Source organism: Triplophysa dalaica, chromosome 8 (genome assembly GCF_015846415.1).
Source record: "Triplophysa dalaica isolate WHDGS20190420 chromosome 8, ASM1584641v1, whole genome shotgun sequence".
NCBI lineage: Eukaryota > Metazoa > Chordata > Actinopteri > Cypriniformes > Nemacheilidae > Triplophysa > Triplophysa dalaica.
In genome coordinates, this window is record NC_079549.1 from 16,992,388 (window position 1) to 17,020,013 (window position 27,626).

A 27,626-nucleotide genomic window follows, 5' to 3' on the forward strand; every position below is an offset into this window, starting at 1 on the left:
TTATGTAAAAAAAAAGGTAAATGACTAAAATAAATGAACACTGGGTTGCTTATCATAAGATTTTAAAAGATAATTTCTATGTTCCTAAATCTGCTAAATATGCAATTTGAAGTTGAAAAGCCTACAACATCGGCCCATTGATTCAGTAAGTAAATAAAATATGACTTCTATTTTGATTTAAAATGTCCAAATGTTTACTACAGCCTACAGCAATTTGCTAAAAAAAACAGCGTTCCATTCACATTAAGAATTATTTTTAACAAATAGGTTAATTTGTCTCTTACAATCTTAGCATGTCATTTATAAAAGCAATAGGCCTACTGTATGTCAAGAGATGCAATGTGAGCGAATATGTGTGATTTTGAGATTTTTATCATGGTAAGCAGTTGCCTTCAGCTGTAGCGTGCATGAAGGCATGAAGTTTATTGCCTGTGGCAGTAACAACCATTTATAAAAGACACTTTGACTCATTGGAGACTGTACAATGAAATTGGAGGATATTTTTTTAAGAATAAAAAGTGGCATCTGAAGATGCAGACGAATGTTAAGAGTTCTTTAATGCTCTTTTCTTGTTGAATTTATAAAAATGAAATAATATACATTTATCTATGAAATTATTTATTAAATATTATTTTGAAGATGTTTCAAAATGCTACATTTAAATATAGTATATACCATGACTAGTGTGTTTTATTATTTTATGGTGCTGTTATGCCAGGGCAGAGAGGAACATAATTTCAGACCGGAATTCTACCACTTGATCTCCCCACAACCAATTTAAGAACCACTGACGACCTTTTTTTAAATGTATTATATTTATCAAACACTGTGTGACTGTCCTATAAAAACATAATCAACCAACCTAGATTTATGAAGCAGTCCTAATTTATGTCTGAATAAAACATTTTATTAAGAGTTCAACAAACGCAAAAGTGCAAAGCTCACTGTAAAAAATGATGTGTTGACTTTACTTAAATTATATGTGCGCCATTTTTGCATCATGGTTTTTAAGTAAATGCAACTTAAGGAGATTTTGAGTAAAAATAACAAGATAATATTTGTTGCGTTTACACAAATATATCAGTTCGCTTGACCTTCTTTACTTAAAAAATGATGTGGCACAAGTTCAATCAACTTAGTGCTCATGTGGGCTGTACTTAAATATTACATTCATTTAGCTTAACGTTAATATAGCATAGTGATAATTTTGAAACAATTGATGACTGATTTGATGTCAGTCATTGAATGATTTTCCACAGAAGCACACAACATACTGCATTTCTGATGTGTATCTTCCTAATTGTGGCAAGAAATATGATGGGTTGAACAGGGTCTATACTTACCAAAGCAAACACAGAATATGATTATTCACTACAAAACGACATCAATAAAACTAAATACATCTAAAATTTCGCTATACATCTTACTAACATCTATATAAATTTTTATTAAAAAAAAACATGAATAATCAAACTTTCAGGCGCAAGGGCTTATGGGTATTCCTCACAGCATTTGTACTGATAATATTTATCTCATTGCACTGGAAATTTATTGTTAGGTTTACTTTATTTTAACTAGTTTGCGCAATTCAAATTTTCCATACACTTTATGCATACTTTTGAGCTTTTCTTGTAATTTATGTTTTTGTGTTGCATGAACAAAGGATTTTAAGTTAAGCTAGAAATGTTATAAATGTGTTTATTTTTAAGTAGAAGCTACTTAAAAGGATACAATATGGTTGTTGAGACAAAAATCACCTTTTACAGTGCTGCCAGAGATTACTTTCCATTTCCTCAAGTACATGGAGATGTAAACAAAATCAGCATGTGGCTACTGATAAACCCTAAAAAAAGGGTTAAAAGGTTTGTTTAGCACATAGGCGTAACTTGTGGGTGAGACAGGTGGGAGAAGTCAATTTCTGCTTTTTCTCCATTCTGGGAGGTGGAGACAACAATACTATTGCTATTTGTTGGTCAATAATGTTACCTGAAGCGCAAATGATTCAGTCTTATTTTTATTCACTTTAAAAGAGGCTGTTCGAATGATTCGTTCCTAATGCCAGTCAATCCAGGTTTATTATTTATTATTGAAAGGATCGCTTGGCTTCATGAACTTCATGTATATACGTAGGCTGCCAACCAAAGTTTTATTTAGGCCCACATCCTGAAAATCGATACATCCCGTGTCCGAATGATCGATTCATCGGAGTTAAGTGGTCCACCAGTTCGTAGAAATAGATTTTAATCATTAACCCAATTCTTTCTTTCTTTTTAACACCATATGGCAGCTTGTTTGGCTACTTTACTGTTAATCTATTATTATTATAATTACTTTTAGAAGTCAACACTCTCGTACCTACTGCACAGTAACCATGAACACCTTGGTCATCTCTAAATTGTGTTATCAGGGACACGCTTCTGCTCCTTTCATGTAGGATTTGCTTCTCCCGTTTGATGGTGCTTGTCCCTCTCCTTCGCTCTTATCCAGTCAGTGCTTATCGCACAAATTTATTAGTTTTTCTTTGCATACTTAACTCAACGTGCAAACTTCAAAGTATTATTTTGGTGATTTGATATCCAGGAGTCCCTTATCTCTACACAGCACTGATGCTTTTTAAGAACTCTCAGCAGCGATGGCAAGAAACATTGTGGGGAGTGATAACGTTTGACAGATAAACAGCGCTCCTCGTGGGTATATAGTATACAGCTGGATGCTGAGACCTGTAGCAGAACGTGATAAGATTGAGTGGGTACAAATAGGTAAATATTTATTTTGTTCGCATTTAAATGTATTAATTTTTGGCAGACGCTTATATCCAAAGCAATTTACGAGTAGGAGAGCACATAAACATTTTGTCAACACACTGAACAGTACCGTTAGTTTACAAGCCCATGCATGCTATTAGGAGGGTTAAAGATGGAGTAGGCACAGAAGAGAATGAACAACCTAATTTTTTTATACAGACACAGACAAACAGATTATTGGTTAGTCAAATAAATCCGAAACAGGTATGTTATGAGCTGTTTTTTAAAGTTATGAAGGATGCTGCAGTTTGTGTGGAGACTGGCAGTTCATTCCACCACAGGAGAACCGAATGAGTAAAGGTTTTTTCAAGCGATTTGGTGACTCGCTGTGATGGAACAACCAGGTGTCTCTCATTTTCAGACCGAAGATGATGGAAGGGAATGTAGACCTGATGCAGTGAGTTAAGGTAAATGGGCAAATTTGACGTTATTGTTCTGAAGGCAAGTGTCAGAGATTTAAACATGATGCGGGCGGCAACTAGCAGCCAGTGAAATCGAGAGGGGTGTTAAATGGGTTCTTTTAGGCTGATTGAACACTATACGTGTAGCTGCATTCTGGATCATTTGCAAGGGCTTGACTGCATTGTTTGGATGGCCGACCAGTAGAGAATTGCAGTAGTCCAGTCTTGATATGACCAGATCTTGGACTAGCAGCTGAGAGGCATGCTTAGACTGGAACGACGCATGATTTTCCTGATGTTGTAGTGCACATACCTGGAAGTTTGAGTGGTTGCTGCGATGTGGGAGGTGAATTTCAGCTGGTTGTCGAGCATCACCCCCAGGTTCCTCACAGACTTGGTGGGTGTTATAGTTGAGGAACCGAGCTGAATGGTAAGGTGGTGTTCAATTAAAGGGGAAGGCTGGTATAACCAGGAACTTGTAGGTGATGCTCTTTCATCCAAGAAGTAATGTCCATAAAGCACGGACAGAGATGGTGGGCTCATCCTGTTGAAAAGAGAAATAAAGCTGCGTGTCATCTGCATAAAAATGGTATTAGAACCTTAATTATTGGACACAGGGAGCTGTTATATACAGAAAAGAGGAGAGGAGCAAGAACTTAACTAGGAACTACTGTTGTCACCTGATGAGATCTGGATGTCTCCCCTCTCCAGGATACCTTAAAGATCTGCCAGTGAGATTAGAGTCAAACCAGTTGAGTGCAGTTCCAGAGATGCCCAGTTTGGAGGATTTGGTGGTTCACAGTGTCAAAAGCAGCAGAGAGATCAAGCAGAATAAGGACAGATGACAAGGATTTAGCACTTGCCTGCCATAGGTTTTCGATGACAGACAGGAGAGCAGTCTCTGTAGAATGTCCTTTCTTGAAGCCGGATTGCTGACTGTCCAGAAGGTCATGCAATGATAAATAGGCAGAGAGTTGGTTAAATACTACTCTTTCAAGGGCATTGGAAAGGAAAGGCAGGAGTGAGACTGGTCTTTGGTTGTTGACCACTAAGGGGTTGTTTTCTTGATTAAAGGTGTTACCAGGGCCTGTTTAAATGAGGTGGGGACAGTGCCAGTGGTGATGGAAGAGTTTATAATGTGTGCCAGTTAAGGCAGTATAGAAGGAGATAGCCTGTAGGAGGTGGGAAGGGATCGGGTCGAGGGAACATGTAGTAGGCCGGATGAAAAGGAGAATTTTGGAAGCATCTGTCTCAGAGAGGGGTGAGAAAAACGATTGTTGAGGATAGCAAGGGGTAAGAGAGAGATCAGGGATTTACATTTTACATTTACATTTAGTCATTTGGCAGACGCTTTTATCCAAAGCGACTTACAGTGCACTTATTACAGGGACAATCCCCCTGGAGCAACATGGAGTAAAGTGTCTTGCTCAAGGACACACTGGTGGTGGATGCTGGGATCGAACCAGCAACCTTTGATTTACCAGTTCAGTGGTTTAACCCACTAGACCCACTAGGGATGTGTTGAGCAGAGAATTGCCTGCTCAAGTTGGCAAAGTCATCAGCAGTCAGCAAGCTATTGTCGGGAGGTTGAGTGGTACAGAGAAGAGAAGGTTGAGAAAAGTTGACGCGGGTTAGATACAGTTTTTATTATTTGCTTTTATTTGCTGAAATTACAAGCAGCTTGACTCGACGGTGATCCTTATGACGTCTCTACAACTTACATAGGAATGAGGTGTTCCTGGACACTGAAAGGTTGTGTGGAATTGTGCTTCGAGATTTAGCAACCAGAAGGGACCGCTAAGCCGTGCTCACTTGTTCCATACACTCTATAATACAGGCTCCCTGATTGCTTAATTGGTCAGTGATTGCTTCACAGCTGAGCCCACTTATTCAATTAACAGCTCAAGGCTGCAAAGTGACTAAAAGTGCTAGGTGAAAAGTAACTCAAGCTAGATGGCTAGGTGCTAACAAGAGCTACTTAACAAACAACAGTGACCTTAAAAACAGTGCAGGAAGTTCAACAGTCCTTTGTTAACAAACAACTACTAGTCCAGTTCAAGCCTACACAGGAAGCTCACTACAGCTACAGCTATCTAGCCAGACAAAATGGTTATTTGTTGTTTTTTCATAGACCCATACAGTACATAGACCTTCTGGAGCAAACAACATGTTATAATTGCATTGAACAGGTCTTGTATTTCCTTGAATAAGATCCACTTACATACTTACTTTACTAATCGTAAGGTATTGCAATTGCGAACATTTATTATAGTATTATATTTAACATATTTTTTTGTTTATACACACGTAACAATAAAAAAATAAGCTGTTGACTGTTTGCAGTGGTTAAATGATTCACATATATTTGTAACTGGGATGAAGTGACCACCTTCTTGTGAGACCCTCATCTGTGGTACCTTGCCTCCCCCTTGTGGTCATTTCAAGGAGAAAAGTCTCACCTTAGATTTGTGGACAATCTTTATAGCTTCAGTTACTAATATAGTATATATGCTATAATCTAAAAAGTGTTAAGTATATTCCTCATACAGCCCTGTAGGTAACAACTCAATAGTATTTTGGTGGCACCAATAAAAGAAGCATATTTTATACTTTTATGAGCAATTGTTAGTTACACCATGAAATATTTCGAAATAAATAACCCGATATGTGTATTTTTATCAGGTATATCATTTAAAAAGGAAAGTAAAAAAAAATCGATACCTCTTCTAAATTGTAAGAACAAGGACCAATGATCATGATGTATATTTACGTGACCTAAGAGAATCTACATCAGTAGATGAGGCAAGCCATGCCCTGCTGCGGCTAAAATGTACTTTCCCATGCTGGGGGACACCGGGAGGAAAGAAAGAGTTCACGCTACTTAACATTCTTGTGATTTTAAAGGGAAACGGCTCGAATCAGACACCCAAATAACAAAAGAAGAGCATAAGCAGGGCCTAATCGTAAATCACACATTTTTATTATCATCTTAATCATTGAATTCATACAAAGAGATGCAATAACGCAATTACAGGACTAGACCTTTGAGATTGCATACACATGTACAAAATCAGCCTGATCGTAGTGGAGCGGCTAGATCAGAAGAGAATAGAACTGTACTTTAGGTCTGGTACACATGGCCAGAGTCAGATAAAGCATTAGCGGAGGACACAGATAGGCAGAGTTTACCAGTACACAAAGCAGATGAGGTACGGCGGCAACAACATGTCAGGACAACAAATTCACACCTGTGTTACTAATTTCAAAGTCGAACAGACTACAACAGGTTGTGTGAAACAACAGCGTTTGACTACGATTATATTAAGTAATATTAAATAGTGTAAGTCGACAGTTAGGAGTGGCCTCGCCTCTGATTTAAACACCACCGGTTTGTCAGTGGATACTTCAGTAAGGAGCAATATCATCACATAAGGTAAGAGGCAGCAGTTTCATCATGAATGCCCACAGCAAGTTGGTGAATCTAACAAACACATTTCCAAAAATCCTGGAAATATTTGTAAAAGTAGCTCGTCTTAAAACCCATGCACAGCAGCCAGTGAATGACACAGGGACATTGTACAGGACTGGAGAAGGTCAGAGGCACTTGAGAAAAGAGGAGTAATACCAGATTAAGGCACCACAGACAACAATTACAACGTATCTTTGGGACAACATCTACGCACTTCTGGTTACACATACCGTACATTAATTTCAAATCGCTCTTGTCTTTTTGGAATGCATCACCTTTTCACATGTTTAAAACACCATGATAGAATTTCATGAAACCCAAATATATCTTATTTATTATAATAATCTACCTATCTACCTATCAACATATTTCAAGTACGGACTGGTCTGTTACAAAAACAAATCAAACACAACATGTCATATGTAAATGTACATTCAAATGCTTTACTATGTTTTAATCAGACACAATTATGGACAGCAGCTTGTAGAAAGGACAAACAAAACTTGGGATATCGTTTGGATCAGACAAACGTCTTTACGACAAGTAAATTTCATTATACTGCCAGACATAGTAAATTAATCTCAAAAAGTAATTAATCACTAGTTACTAATAACATATTCAATAGGGTCATTAGATTACTGTACAAAGTACTCTGTCCAAAAAGTATTTGATAACATATTACTAAATACTTTCTATAACCTAAATCGACCTTGATCAGGAATCAAAACTACAAAAGTATTTTTTAACGGACCAAGTATTACAGATGTGAGTAGGATACATTAAATAATATATTTTAAAGTTAGACTTAGAATTTTGATGTCATTTCCACTATTGTATATAATATAAAGTATTTAGCTCAATTACGTCAGACTGGACTGGAAACAGAAAAAATAAGAATGATCCCAGAACATTTTTTCCAGAAGAAAAGTAATTCAATTATAGTAACACTGGAGTTAACATTGTTAAAAAGTTAAAACTTACATATTAATAGATTCACCTTCTCTTATATGAATGAAATGTTGTATGTGGTATGTTGTAAAATCTCTGTTAGAGAGCAAAATGAAATGCACTGCAAAGTTCTGAACTGTTATATTAATATGTTTGTTATAAGACATGGGGTTCCTGAGAACAGCACCTGAAATCAGCATAGTAATCCATAAGAGCGGTGAAATACACAACCACACAAACACACACAGTGAACAGCTGTGGAATGTTGCCGTCATTCTTTATTTCTTTTCATGTGGGCAGTTTGTTTACTCCTGGACAACGTCGACCCAACGTGAACAATTAGTAGCCATTTATTTTCCCAAAATGATCACTTAATTTGGTAAACTTCTAACAATTACTGACAGAAACAAACTTCTTATGTGGCAATTCTCATCTGAATTACTCGACCACATACCCTGGCAGTGTCATGGCTCTGATTGGTGATTGGTCAAACATCACAATCACGAAAGGCCAGGTCACATACAATAGGCTATTAGTGGATAGGCTAGCGTGGGAGTAGCCCCTTCTTATAGGCTACGACTCCCGCTGCTGTGGCGAGAGCCAGGAAAGAGGACATGCTCATGAACTTGAAGAGTCCCCCAACGGATGGCAAGTTTCTTTCCCAGAAAGTGGTGACAAACGGCAGGGCTGGGACATCCTATGGGCGGGGTTTCAGAGCACAAATTAATCAAGACTCCAAACATTCTTGATATGTGTTTTCAAATACTTTCATGAAAACTTTTTTTAGGGCCTCAAAAGTATACAAAGTTCATACCACTGATTCAGGATCTGACTGCCAAATCTGACTTGCGTGGAGTTTTCCCATTGCACACAAAATCTGGGAGAAGGAAGCAAAAAGTATTTTAAAAAGTTTCCTTAGATGGTGATATAATCAAATGAGTTAAATGAATGGGTAGGAAAAAAAAAAATCATTTCAAATCAGCATTGCGAAAATGTATTGTGGCCATTGCAGTCCAGTGTTTGTTGAATTTCAACAAAATCAAACCTCAGGAGTGACAAGACGCATGAAAACTGTGATAAAAATCGAGGTTGTCACTGTTGTTTAGCTTAAATGTTAAAATGACCTTGTTTAGAATTTGAGGTCTGAAAAAAAACATAGTGTCTTTTCTGTTACTTTAATCTGTTCCTCCAGTTTTCATTTTCTGCAAATAAATACAAACATGAACAATATATATTTTTTAAATTTGGTAGAAATATTGTTAGTAGATCACAGAATAAAACAAAAATGATAATTTTACCTAAATAAAAACTTATCAATATTTAATTGTAAATCCGAAAAACGGGTCTCTTAACATTTTCCACGCCTGTACAAAATCAAGTAGACTGTAGATAAAATTTGTATTTCCAGAAGGAAAGTCAGTATTTGCAAAGCACCAAAAAATAAAACTTCTACAAACCTTCATGTTGTGCTGTTCTAACAAATAGTTTTGCATATTTTAATGATGCACCAATGCAACAAAGCAACTGAAAAACTTAAATAAATTCTAGCACACACCTCTCTAGACGCTCTCTCTCCTGCCTGTACAGCTCCCTCCATATAACCGCTCCACTCGGTGGCTGTCTCAGTTCCAGCGAAGTAAACTTTGCCTACCGGCTCCCGCAAGACCCTAGAATAAAAAACCAAACACTACCATTTCCAAAATGCTCTTATTTATTTGAAATAAGATAAACAAATCTGACCATTAATGCTATATCCAGGATCAACTAACCTGCCAAACTGGGTCATGATACCAGGAGGAAAGTAAGCGGTGTAGCAGCCCCCAGAATACTCCTCCTCACACCAGTTCTTCTCCTCGTAGTGCACAGGCTGAAGAAGAGAACCCCATTAAACAAATAATCTTTACCTTTTTTAAACTGGAATAGACAGTTAGGAGAGTGAATACAATGCAATTTTATCAGAATACATAAAACATTATTAAAGCATTGATAGAATCATCAAGTATTAAACATTAATTTTCATTGATGGAGACTCACATGAAGCGCCTCCTCTGAGCCGAGCACACGAGAATAAATCTCACAGATTCTTCTCTTTCTGAAATCGTCGACCAGACACATTCATTCCAACATTTGCATCTCAAACTACACATATTTGACCAAAATGAAGAGGAGGAAACATCTTCCGTACCTCTCCTCCTTTGTCAGACCTGCCAGCTTCCTGGATTTTCGTGCTAGAATAAAACTGAAAACAAAAAAACATTCTCTCATCCTCAAGTAGTTAAGCAGGCTTATTAAATTGCTTACAGTCCAACAATCTAAGTTTTATTCACCCCATTATAGCAGGCACAGAGCCGTCAGGCTTAGTGTCATCAAGCGTGAGACCGATAGGTGCGTCCTCCTCCTCGATCACCATGGTGCCGCAGTATCCTACACAATAAAACAGCCTAACTTTAAACAATTCTGTGAACCATTTACAATATAACAAAGTAAACAGGCACAAACCCTTTTTCCTCCAGAAGTTCTCTTTGTAGTACACCATACATTTGATAACGGATCCCATGGGAACTCTATGAATGAGCTGATTCCTCAGTGGGGGCAGTTCAGGGTTAAAATGGATCTTCAGGTTCAGTCCTGGTGGTATGGCAAGTATGACATATTTGGCCTACAAGGACCGAATAGAGCAGATTATTAAAACTACAAACCAAGGTTATTTTAAGCTCAAAACACATAAAACAAGTGTCAGTTAAGCAGTATTTATATTCTGTCTTTATGTTATCATTGGAGCAATATGGCAGCACTTGTTATGTGACCATTTGAACAAATATTGGATTGTGCTTCAATGTACATTGTAATATAAATGGTGGGTGTACTCAGTTTGAGATGTAGAAATGGATTGTTGAACAGTGTTGTTCTAGTGTCTTCACGCCAGCAGGTTAAGCGGCTCTACTGAAGTCTTTAATAAGCTTTCAGCACAGGAAAGAGGATGCGGGCAGGGTAGCGGGATGAAGACCCGCTTACTGATAACAATCCATCAAGCTTACACACATGCGCTGTGATATGTTCTAATTTTATCCTTCAAATGAGTTGCTTGAGCATGAAATTTCCATAAAACCAGCAGAACTAAGAAACAACTTTTACTATCTCGGCTTTATGCAAATTTTCTGAACATGATTGCAATTTACAGATGACCTACTGTTGTGTGCAGATTCCACATCCCAGAATGCAATGCTCTCGACTTGACATTCTATTTTCGAGTTATGACCATGTGCAAAGTTTCACGCAATTTAAATATAACCTCATTTAAAAACAAAATTTGCTGAAAAGCATGTAAGGTTATTAGACTGAAGGTCGCATACTGTTTATTATTTACACTATTACAAAGATCTCTGGAACAGTGGTTTCAAACTTTTTCATTGTAATGCCCAATTTGTGTAGAGTGCATCGCTTTGCGGCCCCCAAAATAATTGAATTTTCATGACACCAAAATCAAATTCTGTTATACAATGCTGGAACATCAATACTTCTGGTTGGTGGTCCTGTTTTACGATGTTTAATTGCATACATTTTGATAATTGTCTATATTTCATATAATGACACAAAATCTGTGAGGTCTGTTATTCCTGGTACCAACCGCTAAAACACCGCTAGTAAGTTATGACTTCATCGACCAGTTTAATACTTAATAATCTAGTATTTCATAAATAATTGATAGGATTGAACCAAAGTGCATGTTCGTCTTGAACTTCATGGTAAGCCTTGATGAGCTATTAAATATTGCAACTCAACAAAATTCTCTAATAGGATTTTATGATATTTTATTGGCTCAGCTCATTTCCATGGTCACTTCTCTATACGTACATGTATGTTGTTTTGTGCATCTTCTCACCTTATATATCTCCTCATTCACTGTTTTGACCACCAGCAGGTCTCCAGTCTGGTCAATGCTGTAGACGGCTCTCTCCAGCTTCACATTGTCACCCAGCTCTCTGGCCATAGCCTCACTGATCTGACTGGATCCGCCGGCAAACTTGCGTTCCTGTCATACAGGACACAAACTCTAGACTCAACAAATGTTACACCTTCATCGTACAGAAGGATCAATTTATTGGTCATGGCATTTTATTTCAGCAGCCTCAATTCATTATTCTGTTCCATTTATTATGGGGAGCACATTATCTAAGTGTTAGCATAACTTAAACAAACGCAATTCAATCATTCACCACCAGGTGTCTCTGTATCTCACAGAATCTTGATACATTCGGGTGAAAATACTTTCCACAAAGCACATTTTAAGTTAGGACAGATACAGCGGGAAAATAAGTATTTGACACATCTGCATTTTTATCAGTAAGGGGATTTCTAAGTGGGCTATTGACACAAAATTTCCCCCAGATGTAGCCATCAAGCCAAATATTGAATTCATACAAAGAAATCAGAACATTTAAGTATACAAGTTCGGTCATAATAAATAAAGTGAAATGACACAGGGAATAAGTATTGACCACATGAAGATAACAAGGTGCAACATGGCATAAAAAGCCAGGAGACCACCTGAAATCTGTCAGTATTGAGAGAAAAACCCTGCCCCCTATCAGTACTAATTGATATCAGCTGCTTTAGTCCTAATTGATGGCCTATAAAGGCTTCTCATTACCTAGGAGGCACACAGCAAAGACTTCATGATGGGTAAAAGCGAAGAACTCTCTGTAGATCTTCGTAATGTTATCGTTGAAAAGCATTTTGATGGAAATGGTAATAGGTGCACTTCCAGAATGCTGAATGTTCCTGTGAGCACTGTGGGGGCCATTATCCGGACCAACTATAAATGTGGCCCGCTATGTGACAACTATTTCTGTATGTTATATAATCAGTTTGAGGTCAGAGAAATGAACAGAGACTGTACAAGTCAACCTGAGTCATTTCTTACACTAGAAGAATATATAATACATAACAAATCTTTATCAAGATTCACAAATATGTTTGCACTAAATGTTTATTTGAAATGACCATGAGGGGTTTTGTAATGGACGTTCGAAATCAATGAGCAACAATCGATCTTTGACGTTAAACCTGACGTGACAAGCCACATTTGAACACGGTGAAGCATTAATGAGATTTAAGAGCTACGTTGGAAAGGATTTTTAGTGAATGCTTAAATGTCTGTATGGCAGTATACAAAGATATGGTATTTTATGTTTGATATTGTATTTTTATCTCGATACAGAGAACATTAAACCTGATTTGTAATAACATGAATGAATAGATTTCTAAAATAAATCCTGTTTTTAGTGAACTATTACTTTAACCCAATCTACCCTATTTCCATGACATGAAACCATCTCTCTTTTTTTACAGATAATCTATTCTTTCTTTTTTTAAATGGTCCATTAGGACAGCTGTGGTTAACTAAATGAAGGCTAAAGATCTGCTGCTGACAATATTTTTGCAGTTGGCAGGAACATTTGAATCAACTAGTTACAGCCTGCTCTCTATCCCTGTAACAAACACCTGCTTTCCTGTTTCATCTTCCTGCTTTTCCGGCTTCCTATTTTCATTGAGACATGATGGTGTGTGGAGGTTAAAGCCCACATCTCTCACTCACTGGCTCTCTCCCACAAATGTTGATTATACTGTTAACACACCCGCTGGTGTGGTGAAAAAGCCAAGGAGACACACAAGCACACTACTGTGCAAACGTGAATGTCATTATCATATGTCAGCTGCTTTTACTTCCTATATAATTAACTCTGAGAAATAACCAGATGAAATAACATGCCTGACACTGCACATCTAAACATACTGTTATTTCGACAGACACAGAAATGTGCATGTGCAGATGTAAATAGATTTTTTACCTGGCCTCCATTGGTGGTGGAGAAGATTCTCATAGTCCCACCACACTGCTTGACGTACCACAGGAACCAGAGAGCAGACACCTCATGGGGCTCGGAGGTCACGTTCACGTTAACAAACAAAGTAGCGAAGCGGCGAGCTGCCCTGTTAATGGATATACACCATCAATAGCCAATTCACCATGCAGATATATTTACATCAAGTGGGTTCTGTCTCCATACTTGGTCCAGCAGATCTTGTCGAAGAGCTGCTGGATGGTCATCTTGTCCCATTCTTCAGCATGAGGGGCTCTCCATGGAGCTTCCTTTGGAATCTAAAAGGCACATTAGCAGAAATCAGGACAGTTTTGTAAACAGATGGTTTGCCGGTCTAATCTGATTTATGCTAGTCTAGCTGGTCTTCTATTTTACGAAGAGCCAGAAGCACACAGACTAGATTGGTAGACCAGATCTGATCAATTCGAACAGCTATTCATCTATTATATAATGCATTACTGAAGTTTCATTATGAATATGACACGGTCCTGTACCTCCATTCCCATCTTGTCCATTGTCCTCCATAGATTGTTGTAGTCTAGGTAGGCCAGTGGGTTCCACACTGGAGGGAAAGACCCTTTGAATGGATACGATTTCCCCTTGGAAACATGATAATGAAATAATGAATAAGCGTAATAAATGAAAAGTGCAATTCTCATTTTTGTTATTGCGATGACATAATGTCTTCATCATAGCCATCATGACCTCATCATCATTATACACGCAATTCATTTGGAATGGAAAACACTTTTCGCTGCCTAAAATATACGTAACTACATTTTGCTTGGCTTGGCCTCAAATCAGTTAATGCAAAGGCTTCTGTTCACAGTCGGGCTAATACAACCGAGAGATCAGAAACAAGTCGACCTTATCAAATCTAACTTGGATTTTATTATATTCTCATAAAATGTCTTCTTCATTCAGACAAGAGACGTGAGCTCATTTTGGGTGTAATATGGAAGAATGATGAAATATCTATTAAAATACAAATTCATTAAAGCAGAAAATTCATAATACCATATAATGACAATATTAGTCTTTGGCAAACAACAGCTATATGACACAAGCTTAAGTGGAAATGGTTAGTCAGTATGATAATACTTGGTGTGGCAGGCCAATGGGGTAAATGTACGCAGACATGACTTCATACCTGGATTGCTCTGTTGCTGTGGGGCTCTTAAATGAACACGGATTGATTAATGTTTGACTACAGATAAAAGTCTCAGATAAAGAAAAGTCCAGAGTGACAGTATGAGTGTAGTAAAGGTAACTGAATGAAGCAACCTGGTCAGAACTGCCGACTCGGTCAAACACCTGTCACCTTTAAAGGATGTGCAGAGTTACACGCACATGGAAACGTTTGACTACATACGAACACATTTACAATATATACAGTAGGTTCATGTAGAGGTTCACAAATATTCAAATACTTGTATATATGGGCAATCATATATTTAAGAATATTACAAACTTTTTATATAGGTGACGAGTATAAGAGATTTTTCTTTAAACGACTCATGCTTTTAATCTTTAAGATTGAAATCTTAGCTCACATACGGCATGGTGTATCTCAAGGGGTTTATCAAAAAATACATTTGAATATTTATCCTATATATTTAGCCTATATGCTATATATTAGGTTGTATTTTCCGTTTCATGTTTGCACTTTCACTATATCATACTTGAACAAATAATGGAAGTAGAATCATATACATATATACCCACATACTGTATGTAATAAATATATATATATATGCTTAATATATCTAGTCATATATGAGCTTTCTGCCAGAGACAAGGCTATTTGTCGTGTCACAACATTTTCAATACACCATTTTGAAAAACCCTGTAATTTTATTTAGTGGAACGAGATGTTTTCCTACAGAACCAGACGCTATTTGTTGGACAGTAAAATTGCTGAAAACACTTTAACTAAACTGTCAGCAGTTCTCAGTGGAAGTCATCTGTCTTACTATAATGCCTCTGTGCCAAACGGTTGAACTCTGTGAAAAATCCCTGATGTGAAATGTTGTCATATTTATGAGCTTTCAACGTGACTTTGCCATCTGTATTTCTCACAGAGATTCCTGAGTAAGTCTAGAGAAAACAAGGCGCTGCTGGACATGTTTAGCTACAGTACATAACCACGGTGTACCTAAGAAAACACAAATACATTATGATAATATGAAATATAATCAAATATAATATAACTAATATTCTTATTCATAATACTATAACTAAAGAATCAGATCAACTTTTCCTAATCTTGTGATAAATGATTATATACAATATTTCAACAAAACTTTAATCTTACCTAACAGGTAACAACATAAGCTTGATACATAATTTAAGTTGGTGCGGTCAGACTTGGCAGGAAATGTCAATTGTTTTTCCACACACATAAAGTATGTCAAGTAACCTGCTATTTTATGATACAAACAGAGATGGCGATAGAGAGTGTCTGAAAGAGATCTGATTCATTTTAACATAATAAAATTCTGTGTGTCATGTACAGATCACAGATAAACTGTATAATACTGCTGCTACTTATTCTGATTTTATATTACAATCTTCTATTGTTGCATATGTTTTTTGTGGGTATCAAATTGACTAATGCAACTCCAACAGATGCCTGACATTTCTGAATACTCTATATCTACACTGTAATAAAAAGAAGAGTAAAGCTAAATTGATATTTACTTGTTTATTAAAAGCCAAGGAGACATTTTTAAACCAATAACATATTAAAAGATTTAGATGGGAAAATAAGATTCTTTTCACACACACATCACTGGGATCTCTGGGACCCCAAATGTAAAAACTATGAGACAACCTCAACAAAACACGAAGGATAAAGATCCATGATGACATTTCCATATCATCTGTGAGACAGCCAGACCGATGCAACAGAGGACATTAGATCGCTCACCATCCAGCAACAGGTCTGTTCCCATGGTTACAGAAGTGAGGTGGAGAGATGGAGTGCATCTCGTATGATATCCTTTTTAGACAGAGAAACATAACCCGCGACACCACTACTAACCTCACAATGCTCTATATCCACACTGGTGTTCATCACGTCTCAATGAACAAAGAACACATTCTGGACAATAAAAATAAGTTATGTTTTCAAGCAACCTATATGGTTACAGTATACATTTTACAGAAATCATAACATGTGATGATTTCTCATCAGTGGATGGGTCATCTTTTCTCAAATATATTCTGATAACAAAGCTGAATCTGCACACATGACTATACAGAATATTATATATATATATATATATATATATATACACTCACCTAAAGGATTATTAGGAACACCTGTTCAATTTCTCATTAATGCAATTATGGTGGTGGCGTAATGGTGTGGGTGATGTCTTCTTGGCACTCTTTAGGCCCCTTAGTGCCAATTGGGCATCGTTTAAATGCCACGGCCTACCTGAGCATTGTTTCTGACCATGTCCATCCCTTTATGACCACCATGTACCCATCCTCTGATGGCTACTTCCAGCAGGATAATGCACCATGTCACAAAGCTCGAATCATTTCAAATTGGTTTCTTGAACATGACAATGAGTTCACTGTACTAAAATGGCCCCCACAGTCACCAGATCTCAACCCAATAGAGCATCTTTGGGATGTGGTGGAACGGGAACTTCGTGCATCCCACAAATCTCCAACAACTGCAAGATGCTATCCTATCAATATGGGCCAAAATTTCTAAAGAATGCTTTCAGCACCTTGTTGAATCAATGCCACGTAGAATTAAGTCAGTTCTGAAGGCAAAAGGGGGTCAAACACAGTATTAGTATGGTGTTCCTAATAATCCTTTAGGTGAGTGTATATATATATATGTATATATTATCAAAGCCATTCATAAACTGACCAATGAAGGACAATCTTTTGATGAGTTGTCTGTCATGTCAACCTCTCATCCAATGATATGACTTTAGGGGCGGGTAACTTGTAAATCATTTCTGCCATTCTATTTGCTTCACATTTTGAACACAATCATAATGCTATATGATAAAGCTGCCTGAAGGATCAGTTGTATATATGTTACAGATCCAGGCAGAGGAAACTGGGTCTGGCCTTTAGGATTACAGCTATAGAAAAGCTGATTACACCGGCGCCTTGTCTGCATGCTTACCTTAATTATAAAATGGCCTGCTCATTGTAAGGCCCTTTATTGGCTAATACTGGGCCCAGGCCAATACACGATTGCTGGGTAACAGGTGATACTGTAAATGCAGTCATATAACCAACCATCAGCCAATGGTGCGTGGACACAGATGCCACTGGCTACGTGAGTGGAAGATAAAATAATCATCAGTGCCTTTCATAATATTACACACACAGCGTAAAATCTTCTGATAAGATCAATGATAAATCCAAAGGTTATTTAAAACACAGCATTTTCACGTAGTCAGGTTTGCAGATTTTCAGTATGATGTCAACTAAAAGAAAAGTTACCAACAATAAATGTTTTCCTTTGAAGCCCTCAAGTACTCCGCATGCCTTAACACGTCCGTGTTGTGATATTTGAGTAATAATGGTAGTTAATTGTTTTAATCTATAAATGATAAATGAATGAATCATGAAATAATCCATACAATAACACTTTGACAAAAGATACAACTATATTCTAATGCTACACACTAAAACTACATCTTAGTAGTATACCCTAATGTTCAGGGCCCGTATTCTTAAAGCTTCTATAAATCCTCTAAGAAAGCTCTTAATTTAGCTTAAAAACTTAAAATCTTAAAAACGATTCAGGATCAATCTGAGAGAAACTCTGAGCAAGGAAAAGACAAAAACTTTTATTTTAGTGAGGAGGCGGGGCTGACCCCGTTGCTACGTATGACACAGACTGTGATTGGTTGGTTGATCAAGAAGGAAAAAAGAGCGCTTTTAAGTATAAGGTCATTAGTTTGAAATTGCACATGTGCACACAAATTTCCTGTTTTACTGTACTCACGCACACACGCACACACACATGCACTATATATATATATATATATATATATATATATATATATACATACATATTCTTTATTTATTTTTCTATTTACCACAGTTAATGTCAAAGTATTTGATATAAAATGGACAGTTACACAATAAGTTTATGTAAGTGCTGTTATTGTTTGTGTGATCACTATACTGAAGAAGGTTGTGACAGAACCAAATCATCTCTGCTGCATTGCTGCATTTTTCAGTTGCTAAATATGTCAATGTAGTGATTTCTTCTATTTCCGGTGCTATGGTCTTGGAGATGTTAGAGTGTCTCTAATGGATCATTTACAAACATGAACCTTGCACAATCTAATGTGTTGTCTTATTAACTCTTGTGTCTTATAGCTGTCATTCAATTCAATGTCATTTTAATTTGTAGTGCTTTTACAATTTGCATTGCATCAAAGCAGCTATACAAGAAACCAAAAATCTGATAAACTTTAAAAGTTAAATGAAAATGGTCATGCATTGCAACACATTTCTTCTCACTTCTCGTGTTTCAGCCATTTTCTCTGCTGCTAAAGAAACTCTTAAGCATTTTAAAAGTCCTCCTCGTATCCCCTAAAATTTTGGACCTTAAGAGCTCTTTTAAGGGTTTAGATGCTTTATGAAATACTTTTTTCTTTACTACGATCTTTTCTGTAACTCTAAGGGGAAACGCCCGCATTTCTAAGAATTTTCTTAGACCTTTGTCACTAGCAGCACCTCTTTGCGGTAAAGAATACGGGCCCAGATCATTTTTCATGAATACGGGCCCAGATCTTTGATGCAACAATGATAATGGACTAGATAAAGTGCATCAAACAATATCTTATCTATAAATTTATTTCAAGATGTGCCAACAAATAATTATTGTGCAATGTAAGAATCCAAAAACACCAAAAACAAAGGCTGTAATGAACTGGGCTTGTATACTGTTTTACTTATATGAAGTTGTATTTTCTACTCGGGTTTTAAGGGCAGTTCTGCAAGCGCTCGGTTTTAATGGGCGTGCCGCATTGAAGACTTTATAAGTAAACGCCAAATCCAGTGTGGACCTGTGCTTGTTAACAAGGAATCCTCAGGGAAATTTATTGAACAAACTCTCCATGTTTTTCCCAAATGAGCTGGAACTTCTTTAAAAATAATATTATCCCAATCCGAAGGAAGGTTATGCAGGGACTGTATTCTTCCACAAGCAGGGATGGCACAATATTTAGCTATCTTTAACGGCATGTTAAAGATATTGCTTGCTCGATCTATCTGGTACCGCGCCACTTGTGTTACTTCAGAATTGTCATGGGTAAAAAGCTCGGGTTAAAATTGTGATTTTAATTCATGACTCCTTTAACTCACGGTTTATTTGACAGAATTTTTACTCATATTGAAATGCAGACTGAGGTGGGAGTAAGTCACAAGTAAGTCTCAAGTCTTAAAATCTCGGTGAAATTTAAAAAAATCATGAAATATTGCAGCGCTTATTGTAAATAGTTTATCAATAAGGGTCATTCTCTTTTAAAATTCATGTGCCCTTATAATCTTTAGTTTAAATCTGAAAAAGGCACTTCCTTCCTGTAATGTCTATCTATCTTAAATGACGTGTGCTAGACGGCTTGGGCGGGGCATCAGTCAACTCCTCCCCTTCAACTGTCAGTCTGCTGCCAGTTCCATTTTAAAATGCAACAGCTGTTTTTATACATCCATCAAAATCACAGAGAAAGACAAAAGATATGCCCACTATTTGTCTCATTAAAAAATCCATTTCACTCAGGAAATCCGTCAAAATACAGAGGTAAAAACGATTGCAACTTCCGGTTCACAGGGACTTTAACCTTCCAGTCTCAAGCAAGTCTAAGGCTGCATCCGAAATCGCCTACATCCATACTATATAGTAGGCAAAATGAGTATGAGTCATGAATAATATGTCCAAAATCTCAGTATGCAAAAAACAGTAGGCTAGAATTTCCGCCAAGATTTGTGAGTGTGGATTGAATGCATACTTATCTATCCCATGATGAAATTTCAAAAGTAAATACATTTCAATATAGCGGAAAACTTTAAGGGGGCCATCTGTTTTAAATGTAAGTGCCAATAAATGAATTTCACAAGCAAGTCAAGTCACTGCTTTATGTCAAGCAATTCAAGCCAAGTCGTAGCTTGGGTCAAGCAAGTCATACTAATGTTTGCTGATTTAACTATATTTATATATTAAAATAAGTTAAAACTACAGTAGTTACAGTAGGGACTATGGGATTTTTATTTGCAACAAAAAAAATGTAACTTGTTGAAAAAAAGTTGTTAATACAATACAAATCTAAAAATAATCTAAAAATTAAAACTACATAGCCTAGAATGTAAATGTAACTAAAATAAGGCCAACATAAACGTTCTCTCTACTTGCCTTCTGCATCACGTGGTTGGGTTGCGCTGTTGCGGTGTGTTCAAAAACAGATCATTGAACAGAAATTATTTTGGGACATTCAACTTCAGTCCGTGTCAAGTCTCAAGTCATGAATAGCAAGTCAAAGTCAAGTCAAGTCTTTTATTAATATTTGTCAAGCAAGTCTCCAGTCCTAAAATTAAAATGAAGTCAAGTCATATGACTCGAGTCCCCCATCTCTGGTTTCATCATATTGTAATATATACGGTTTTTCACTGGTTTATTTACTGGAACATGCTGGCTTGTAGGAAGAAGGGCAATAAACGTGAAGCCCTCTGACTCAACATTCTCTTAGCTCAACCTGAAAAGCTGCCTGGTTCTGAGGAGAGAAGGAAACGCCCCAGTTCCCAAAGACAGATCTAGAAAACGTGAGAAAACTTGGGAGACAGACAGAGAGAAAGAGAGACTGTCCCCTCAATGCAATACTGATTGTCGTTTGATGAGGAGTGCTGCCATGGTAACCCAAAGGGATGCTATGATCAGGAGATAATGGCACGAAGAGAAAGAGGGCAGCTCCTTCAGAGCAGATAGACCATTGAGTAACACACACACACACATGCATAAATACACACATATCCTTTATCATTAAAAAGACACACTAAAAAAAAAACACATACAAAAACACAAAACAACCGAAACGTGGCAGTGCGACATGGCACCAATCAGTAAACACTCATTGTTTAACATACAGGAAGTTTGATCCAATGAAAGGACGCCATTGGTAGGCTAACTAGCCTATTACACTAGGAATACAAAAAGACAAAACTAAATTTCCTGCTGACAATCGCTTGCAAGTCAAAGTACGAAAGACACAAGATAGATGTATATAAAATGTGTCTATTAAAGGAAAAGTCCAACCAAAAAATAAAATTCTGTCATCATTTACTCACCCTCATGTCATTTCAATTCTGTTTGACTGACTTTCTTCTGCAGAACACAAAAGAAGATATTTTGTAAGAACACCAGTAGCCAAACAACATTGGTCCCCAAAACCACTGAGACATTTTACTTTTTTTGTGTTCCACAGAAACATAAAGTCATATACAGGTTTTATATGCAATGAGGGCGAATAAATGATAACCATTTTTTGGTGGGGGGTGAACTATCCCTTTAAGTAAACCTTATTTGACATACTATCAACATGCCTCTAAATGTCATCTACAGACATCTGGAATTATTCAGCAATGAAGCCTTGAAGATCATATCGGACACATGTTATGTGCACAGTCTTGTCTGCTATCTCTCTGCATTCATGCTTCTGGGTGTATTCTGACGAAGCCTGTTAGGGAATAATGGGCTTGACATAGACTTACAGTTATTGCTCCATTAAACTGCCTGAACGAAGGAACCAGCCGATCGTTTTTGAAATGTACAGCATTAATTCTCTCTGCTTTTACAGGAATCGAATTTAAACAACATACTGCTTTTTCATGCTTACTGTATGTTTTTTACACCAAGCTATCGTAGGGCTTGATAGTGCTGTTCATTTACATGAACCTTCTAACATTATCAACATTTAATGTCAAAGATATTTAAAGGGACAGTTCACCCTCAAGTTGTTCCAATCCTGTGTACATTTTGTTGGTTTGCTAAACACCAGAAAGAATATTTGGAAGAATGTTTGTAAACAAACAATTCTGGTGTCCTGCTGACATCCACAGTACAGAAAAAACTACTATGGTTGTCAATAGTGTGCCAAAACTGTCGTCTTTTTTGCTCAACGGAACCAAGTTTTCCTTTTGGGTGAGCTGTCACTTTAAGATAATAAGATTGAAAATAACTCAAAAACAAGTATTTTTCTGTAATTATCATAGACACTAACATGGTTACATTGGACGGGTATTTATTCTGGTGAGGGATTATGGAAAACATGGCACAGGGCCCTTTCCATGGCAACTGAAGTCAGAGTCCATCCTGACATAATTTACACTGAAAACCGCCCTGCATCCTTATACTGACCTTTATCTCTTTCCACACCATCTACTGTATGCCTGTCCGCTCATTGATCTCAGCTCAATAACTTCTCATGCATTTCCCTTTAGGTCTATGACCACAGAAAGGAGTATCATGTAAGTGTTTTCTGTGCAATAAGAAAGCGCAATACTAAGAAGCCTGTGATTTATGCTTCTAATGGAAGCGGAAGACACATTACAGGCAAATCTAATAAGGTCATGCAGCGTGCATGTGCTAAGGGCAGTGATGCATCCACTCAAATTGAACATGGGAGGAGGGTGGCTGATGTCTTGAGTTCTGCCCTTCTTACCCACTCTGAGCAGCTGAAACCATATTACAGGCTTCCTTCAGGCAGCGATTAGCATCTACAGGCTCAAGCTCAGCACACTAATGCGAAAGAGGGACTCAGTATTCAAGCCTCTTCGGTTGCGCGCGCAAGGCCCGACTTCCTGTGCATTAAGACATGAGTGTGCATGAACAAAAGACTGAATTATCAGCGGAGGCTTTGCCCTAGAGCTCTGAGCAGGGATGCGTTTTGTGGAAGCGGGAGGGATCTTGCTCAAAAATTTTTTGGTTCCGTCAGTATGTCAGTGTTGGTGTGTGTGTAGACTTTCACTATGGTTTACCTTCACATAGTGAATCAGAGACTCTTCTTCATTAACTTTGTACGTCTTTACTCCATACTGTTTGGCTAGCCTCAGGATTCGGTTTTGAGTGGGACCGATGTATGCTCCTCCCAGATCCACCCATTTGGTCTCCTTGTTCTAAAAACATTCAATTTTGTAAGATATCATTTTAAGCATTTGATCTTTGATAAACTTTTAACAATAAAAGCAAAAAAGGACCTCAAATTAGATTATTGAAGCATATTTGTGTAAAAGGGACAGTTCACAAAAAAAAATTCATTACGTCAGAATTTGTTCCAAAACTAATTTCTAGGTTCGGTTGAACACAAAATAAGATATTTTGAAGAATGTGGGAAACCAATCTGGGGCACCTTTGACTAACATAGTCATTTTTCTTTCTTCTACGGTTGTCAATAGTGCACCAGAACTGTTTGGTTACAAACGTTCATCCAAATATCTTTCTTTATGTTCAGCACAACAAGAAAAATGTATATAGGTTTGGAACAACTTCTGGGTAAGTAAATGACGACTACATTTTTATTTTTGGGTGAACTGTCCTTTTAAGAGAGGAGATTCCTTTCCATTTTAGCATCCTTAAATCGAGACAACAGTCAGTAGACCCATGTATTTGTCCCAAATGTACAACTGTGTGGTGTATGAAGTAAATTTAATATATTAAGTTTATTATTTAATATTAGTTTTAGTCATCTAATGACTGCAGGATGACACTTTCAGACTCAGGTGTACGTTCAAAATGTTTTGTGATTGGATCACTCAAACCATGTTCCAACATTCACATTAGTGGTCATTTATAAAATACTTTAAATCAAATTAAACACTGAAAAATTTTAAATGTATATACAGTATGTTCACACGCACAAGACTTTGTAGACTTTCTCCTGTTTGTTTAATATGTGAAAACACAGATCACATGGGCAAGTGAATTAAACATGGAAACCAGCATTAGCAAAACTTGAAATGTCACCTGATGTGACTTGTGGATTTTTTAGCAGGTGTTAACGGGGCTTCTGATGAATGTTTTACCTGAACAGTGAAGGTTCTACCACCAACACGGTTTCTGGCTTCCAGGACCACAGGGTTTAATCCGCTTTCCACTAACAGCTTGGCGGCACTCAAACCTGTCAGGTGGAAAAGCAGAAAGAATGAAACTGGCATCAGAGTTATGGGTTATGATTTTGCTAGACAGATTACCGAAGCAATATATGCTAAATCTAAGGGCTGGGCAGAATGACGGGATAGACCGTCATTCTGCCAAATTCTGCTGACCCTGCAAAATAAAATGTCAACCGTAAGAGATTTTTCTATTCTGTCCGTGTCTTCCGCGAGTTATGATGAAAAAACATGTGAATTAATGCAACCATAACAAAGTAACAAATCAAATACTATTTTGAACTTCTTTCAGTCTGTAGTTTGTTCGTGCAGGGGTGCAGGTTTCTGCACGTGCATATAAAAAAAGCTCATTCTCACGTATTTCAGAAGTCAGATTGTTTTTTAAAGCAGTTAATAGTTTTAATAAAGTTCAACTGTAGGCGAGCCGAGGCGAAACTTGCGTTGAAATGCACGATGATGCTCACATTGTAAGAGCTTTGACGTGACGCGCCGCAAACCCCCGTTTTGGGAGACGCGTGTGGAGTGACCAGAGACTCGCAGTGCAGACAAGCGCGAGAATAAACAAACCTAAAGACAGAGAATACACACAAGAAATTAGCATATAACAGAAAGTAAAGAGCGACGAAGACCTACAGTACAGACCCCATGAACCCCAGTTTATAACACCAGTCATATACTGTACTCTCATTGTTTGTCCATGTATTCATCCTTCATTGTTATACTTATTGTCTATCTTCCTATTGCATAGAAGATAAATAAATCTCATTATCAGAACTTAATTTGATATCTTTAGTACATTTTCAAAACTTGCCTACAGTATATCTATGGTGAGCATTCAAATGAACTGTAATAAATAAATTAATTAAGTCTAAGAAAATTAGGTATGTATGGTATAGCGTTATAATGGGAGATTGTTACCGTGAAATATATTGTTACCCTGAAATATAATTACTCATTCTGTGAAATAGATTTTTGGTCATTCCGCCCACCCCTTCCAAATCTATTGGTATGTAAACATTATCATCTTTTTTTTTATCTCCAGCCATTGAAATCTCAATTTTCAAACTGTGTTCCTGCCCTGATAACATTAGGGGCTGTTCCTGTCTTGATATCATAGATGTTCCTATCTGACTGTAGCTACATTGACAGTCCTTCTTATTCACTTTCTATTGGGTGATATTTTAAAATTCCTTCTATAAATACACCTTCTATGTATTTCAACTTCTTATGTGTACAATACTCAGGCAAACATGTGACCATTAACAAACACACATTGGCAAACATTTGTGTCCATACAATTCTGTGGTAAATGATCAAGCGAGAGATTCTTTACGGTATCATCAATTTCTCTCAGGGTAAACCATCAAACCAATGAACACCAAGTTATTACCAAAAAATCATTGCTGCAATCACTGAAATTTTAACCCTTGAGGCAATACAGTGGTAATGGTGTCAGAGGAAAAAAACAAAAATTTCTTCCACTGCTCTACTTTTGTCATGGTTCCACTACCATGTTATGTTCTTTATTCCTGTCTCGAGTGGAGCCATGGCATAGCCTGATGGTTTTATGTGGGAAAGGACATAGTTCTTTCTCGTGTCTCGTCTTTGGCCCCGCCCCTCTCGTTCCTCGTCAGCTTTCCCCGAGTGCTTAATCCCCAGCACCTGTTTCTTGTGATTATCCTTTGTCTGTTTCCCCTATATATACCTCTCATGTTTCATTGTCTTGTTCCGGTTCGTTGAATGTACTACCGTGAGTTTCATGTATGTACTTCGTAGTCCTTGGATTTCATGTACCTTTGATGTTTGCCTGAATCTCTTGTCTAGTACCTTTAAGTTATTGCCTGCCTTCATTGTTCCTGTTTTTCCAGTTCCTGTCTTTTCCTAGTAAGTGTTTTAGTTCAGTTTATGTAACGTGATGTTTAGTTCAGTTTAGTGTCAGTTTAGTCCTCTCCAGTTTATCTTGTTTTAGTTTTACCCCATCGTGGGTCTTTGTTTTGGGTTTAAATAAAGTTTTGTTATTCTCGTCTGCACTTCTGCCTGCGTCTGGGTTCTTCTGTGAAAATCATGACAGAACGAACCGGCCAGAACAGAACCCAGCAGGCAACCGCGGACGGTTCCTTGCGGTCCCACCAGACCCGACTTCTGTTGGGTTTAAAACAGGGGGATCGGGGAATCAGGGAATTCGCCCGGGAATTCGTGGCTGCAGCTGGGAAGACTGTGTTCGATGAGGCGGAGCTCAAGATTATCCCGGAGGACCACGTCCTGGCCGCCCTTACCCTGGGGAGCTCTGCATCCTCATCCGCAGCACCCCCTGCAGTCACTCTATCGTCTGCCGGTTCCATCGGCAGGCGGGGGAGAAAGAAACTCCGGAGGGTGGCTCGAACCCAGGAGGGTCCTGGGGTCCCGAGTCCTGAGGTCCCATCCAGTCCGGAGCTGCCCGGTCCGGAGCTGCCCGGTCCGGAGCCGCCCGGTCCGGAGCCATCCAGTCCGGTGCCATCCAGTCCGGTGCCATCCAGTCCGGTGCCATCCAGTCCGGAGCCCCCGAGGCCGGAGCTATCCAGCCCCAAATATTTTTTGGGGGGGCGCCGTGGGGAGGTGACTGTCCGAGCGGCTGCTCCGGCCGTGGATTCCTCCCAGGAGCCGGAACCAAGCCCGGCAGCCCGGCTGCCCAGCAGCCGGAACCAAGCCCAGCCGCCGCCAGAGAGCGCTGCCCAGCCGCCGCCAGAGAGCGCTGCCCAGCCGCCGCCAGAGAGCGCTGCCCAGCCGCCGCCAGAGAGCGCTGCCCAGCCGCCGCCAGAGAGCGCTGCCCAGCCGCCGCCAGAGAGCGCTGCCCAGCCGCCGCCAGAGAGCGCTGCCCAGCCGCCGCCAGAGAGCGCTGCCCAGCCGCCGCCAGAGAGCGCTGCCCAGCCGCCGCCAGAGAGCGCTGCCCAGCCGCCGCCAGAGAGCGCTGCCCAGCCGCCGCCAGAGAGCG

The 27,626-nt window shown here is 38.3% G+C and overlaps 1 protein-coding gene across 1 annotated transcript in view; it reads right to left on the minus strand.

The window, feature by feature from the left end:
• Positions 1-7,880: 7,880 nt before the first annotated feature.
• The window catches only part of mao (monoamine oxidase), a 32,640-nt gene continuing 12,894 nt past the window's right edge, over positions 7,881-27,626 (minus strand). The window contains exons 2-15 of the mRNA XM_056754526.1: positions 24,569-24,663; positions 23,525-23,662; positions 14,002-14,106; positions 13,694-13,785; positions 13,475-13,616; positions 11,506-11,655; positions 10,122-10,281; positions 9,950-10,046; positions 9,808-9,861; positions 9,657-9,714; positions 9,392-9,489; positions 9,178-9,289; positions 8,437-8,499; positions 7,881-8,319 (exon numbers count right to left, since the gene is read on the minus strand). Of these exons, the coding sequence (XP_056610504.1) occupies positions 8,167-8,319; positions 8,437-8,499; positions 9,178-9,289; positions 9,392-9,489; positions 9,657-9,714; positions 9,808-9,861; positions 9,950-10,046; positions 10,122-10,281; positions 11,506-11,655; positions 13,475-13,616; positions 13,694-13,785; positions 14,002-14,106; positions 23,525-23,662; positions 24,569-24,663 (1,517 nt within the window). The 3' untranslated portion in view covers positions 7,881-8,166. The remainder of the gene's footprint in view (positions 8,320-8,436; positions 8,500-9,177; positions 9,290-9,391; positions 9,490-9,656; positions 9,715-9,807; positions 9,862-9,949; positions 10,047-10,121; positions 10,282-11,505; positions 11,656-13,474; positions 13,617-13,693; positions 13,786-14,001; positions 14,107-23,524; positions 23,663-24,568; positions 24,664-27,626) is intronic.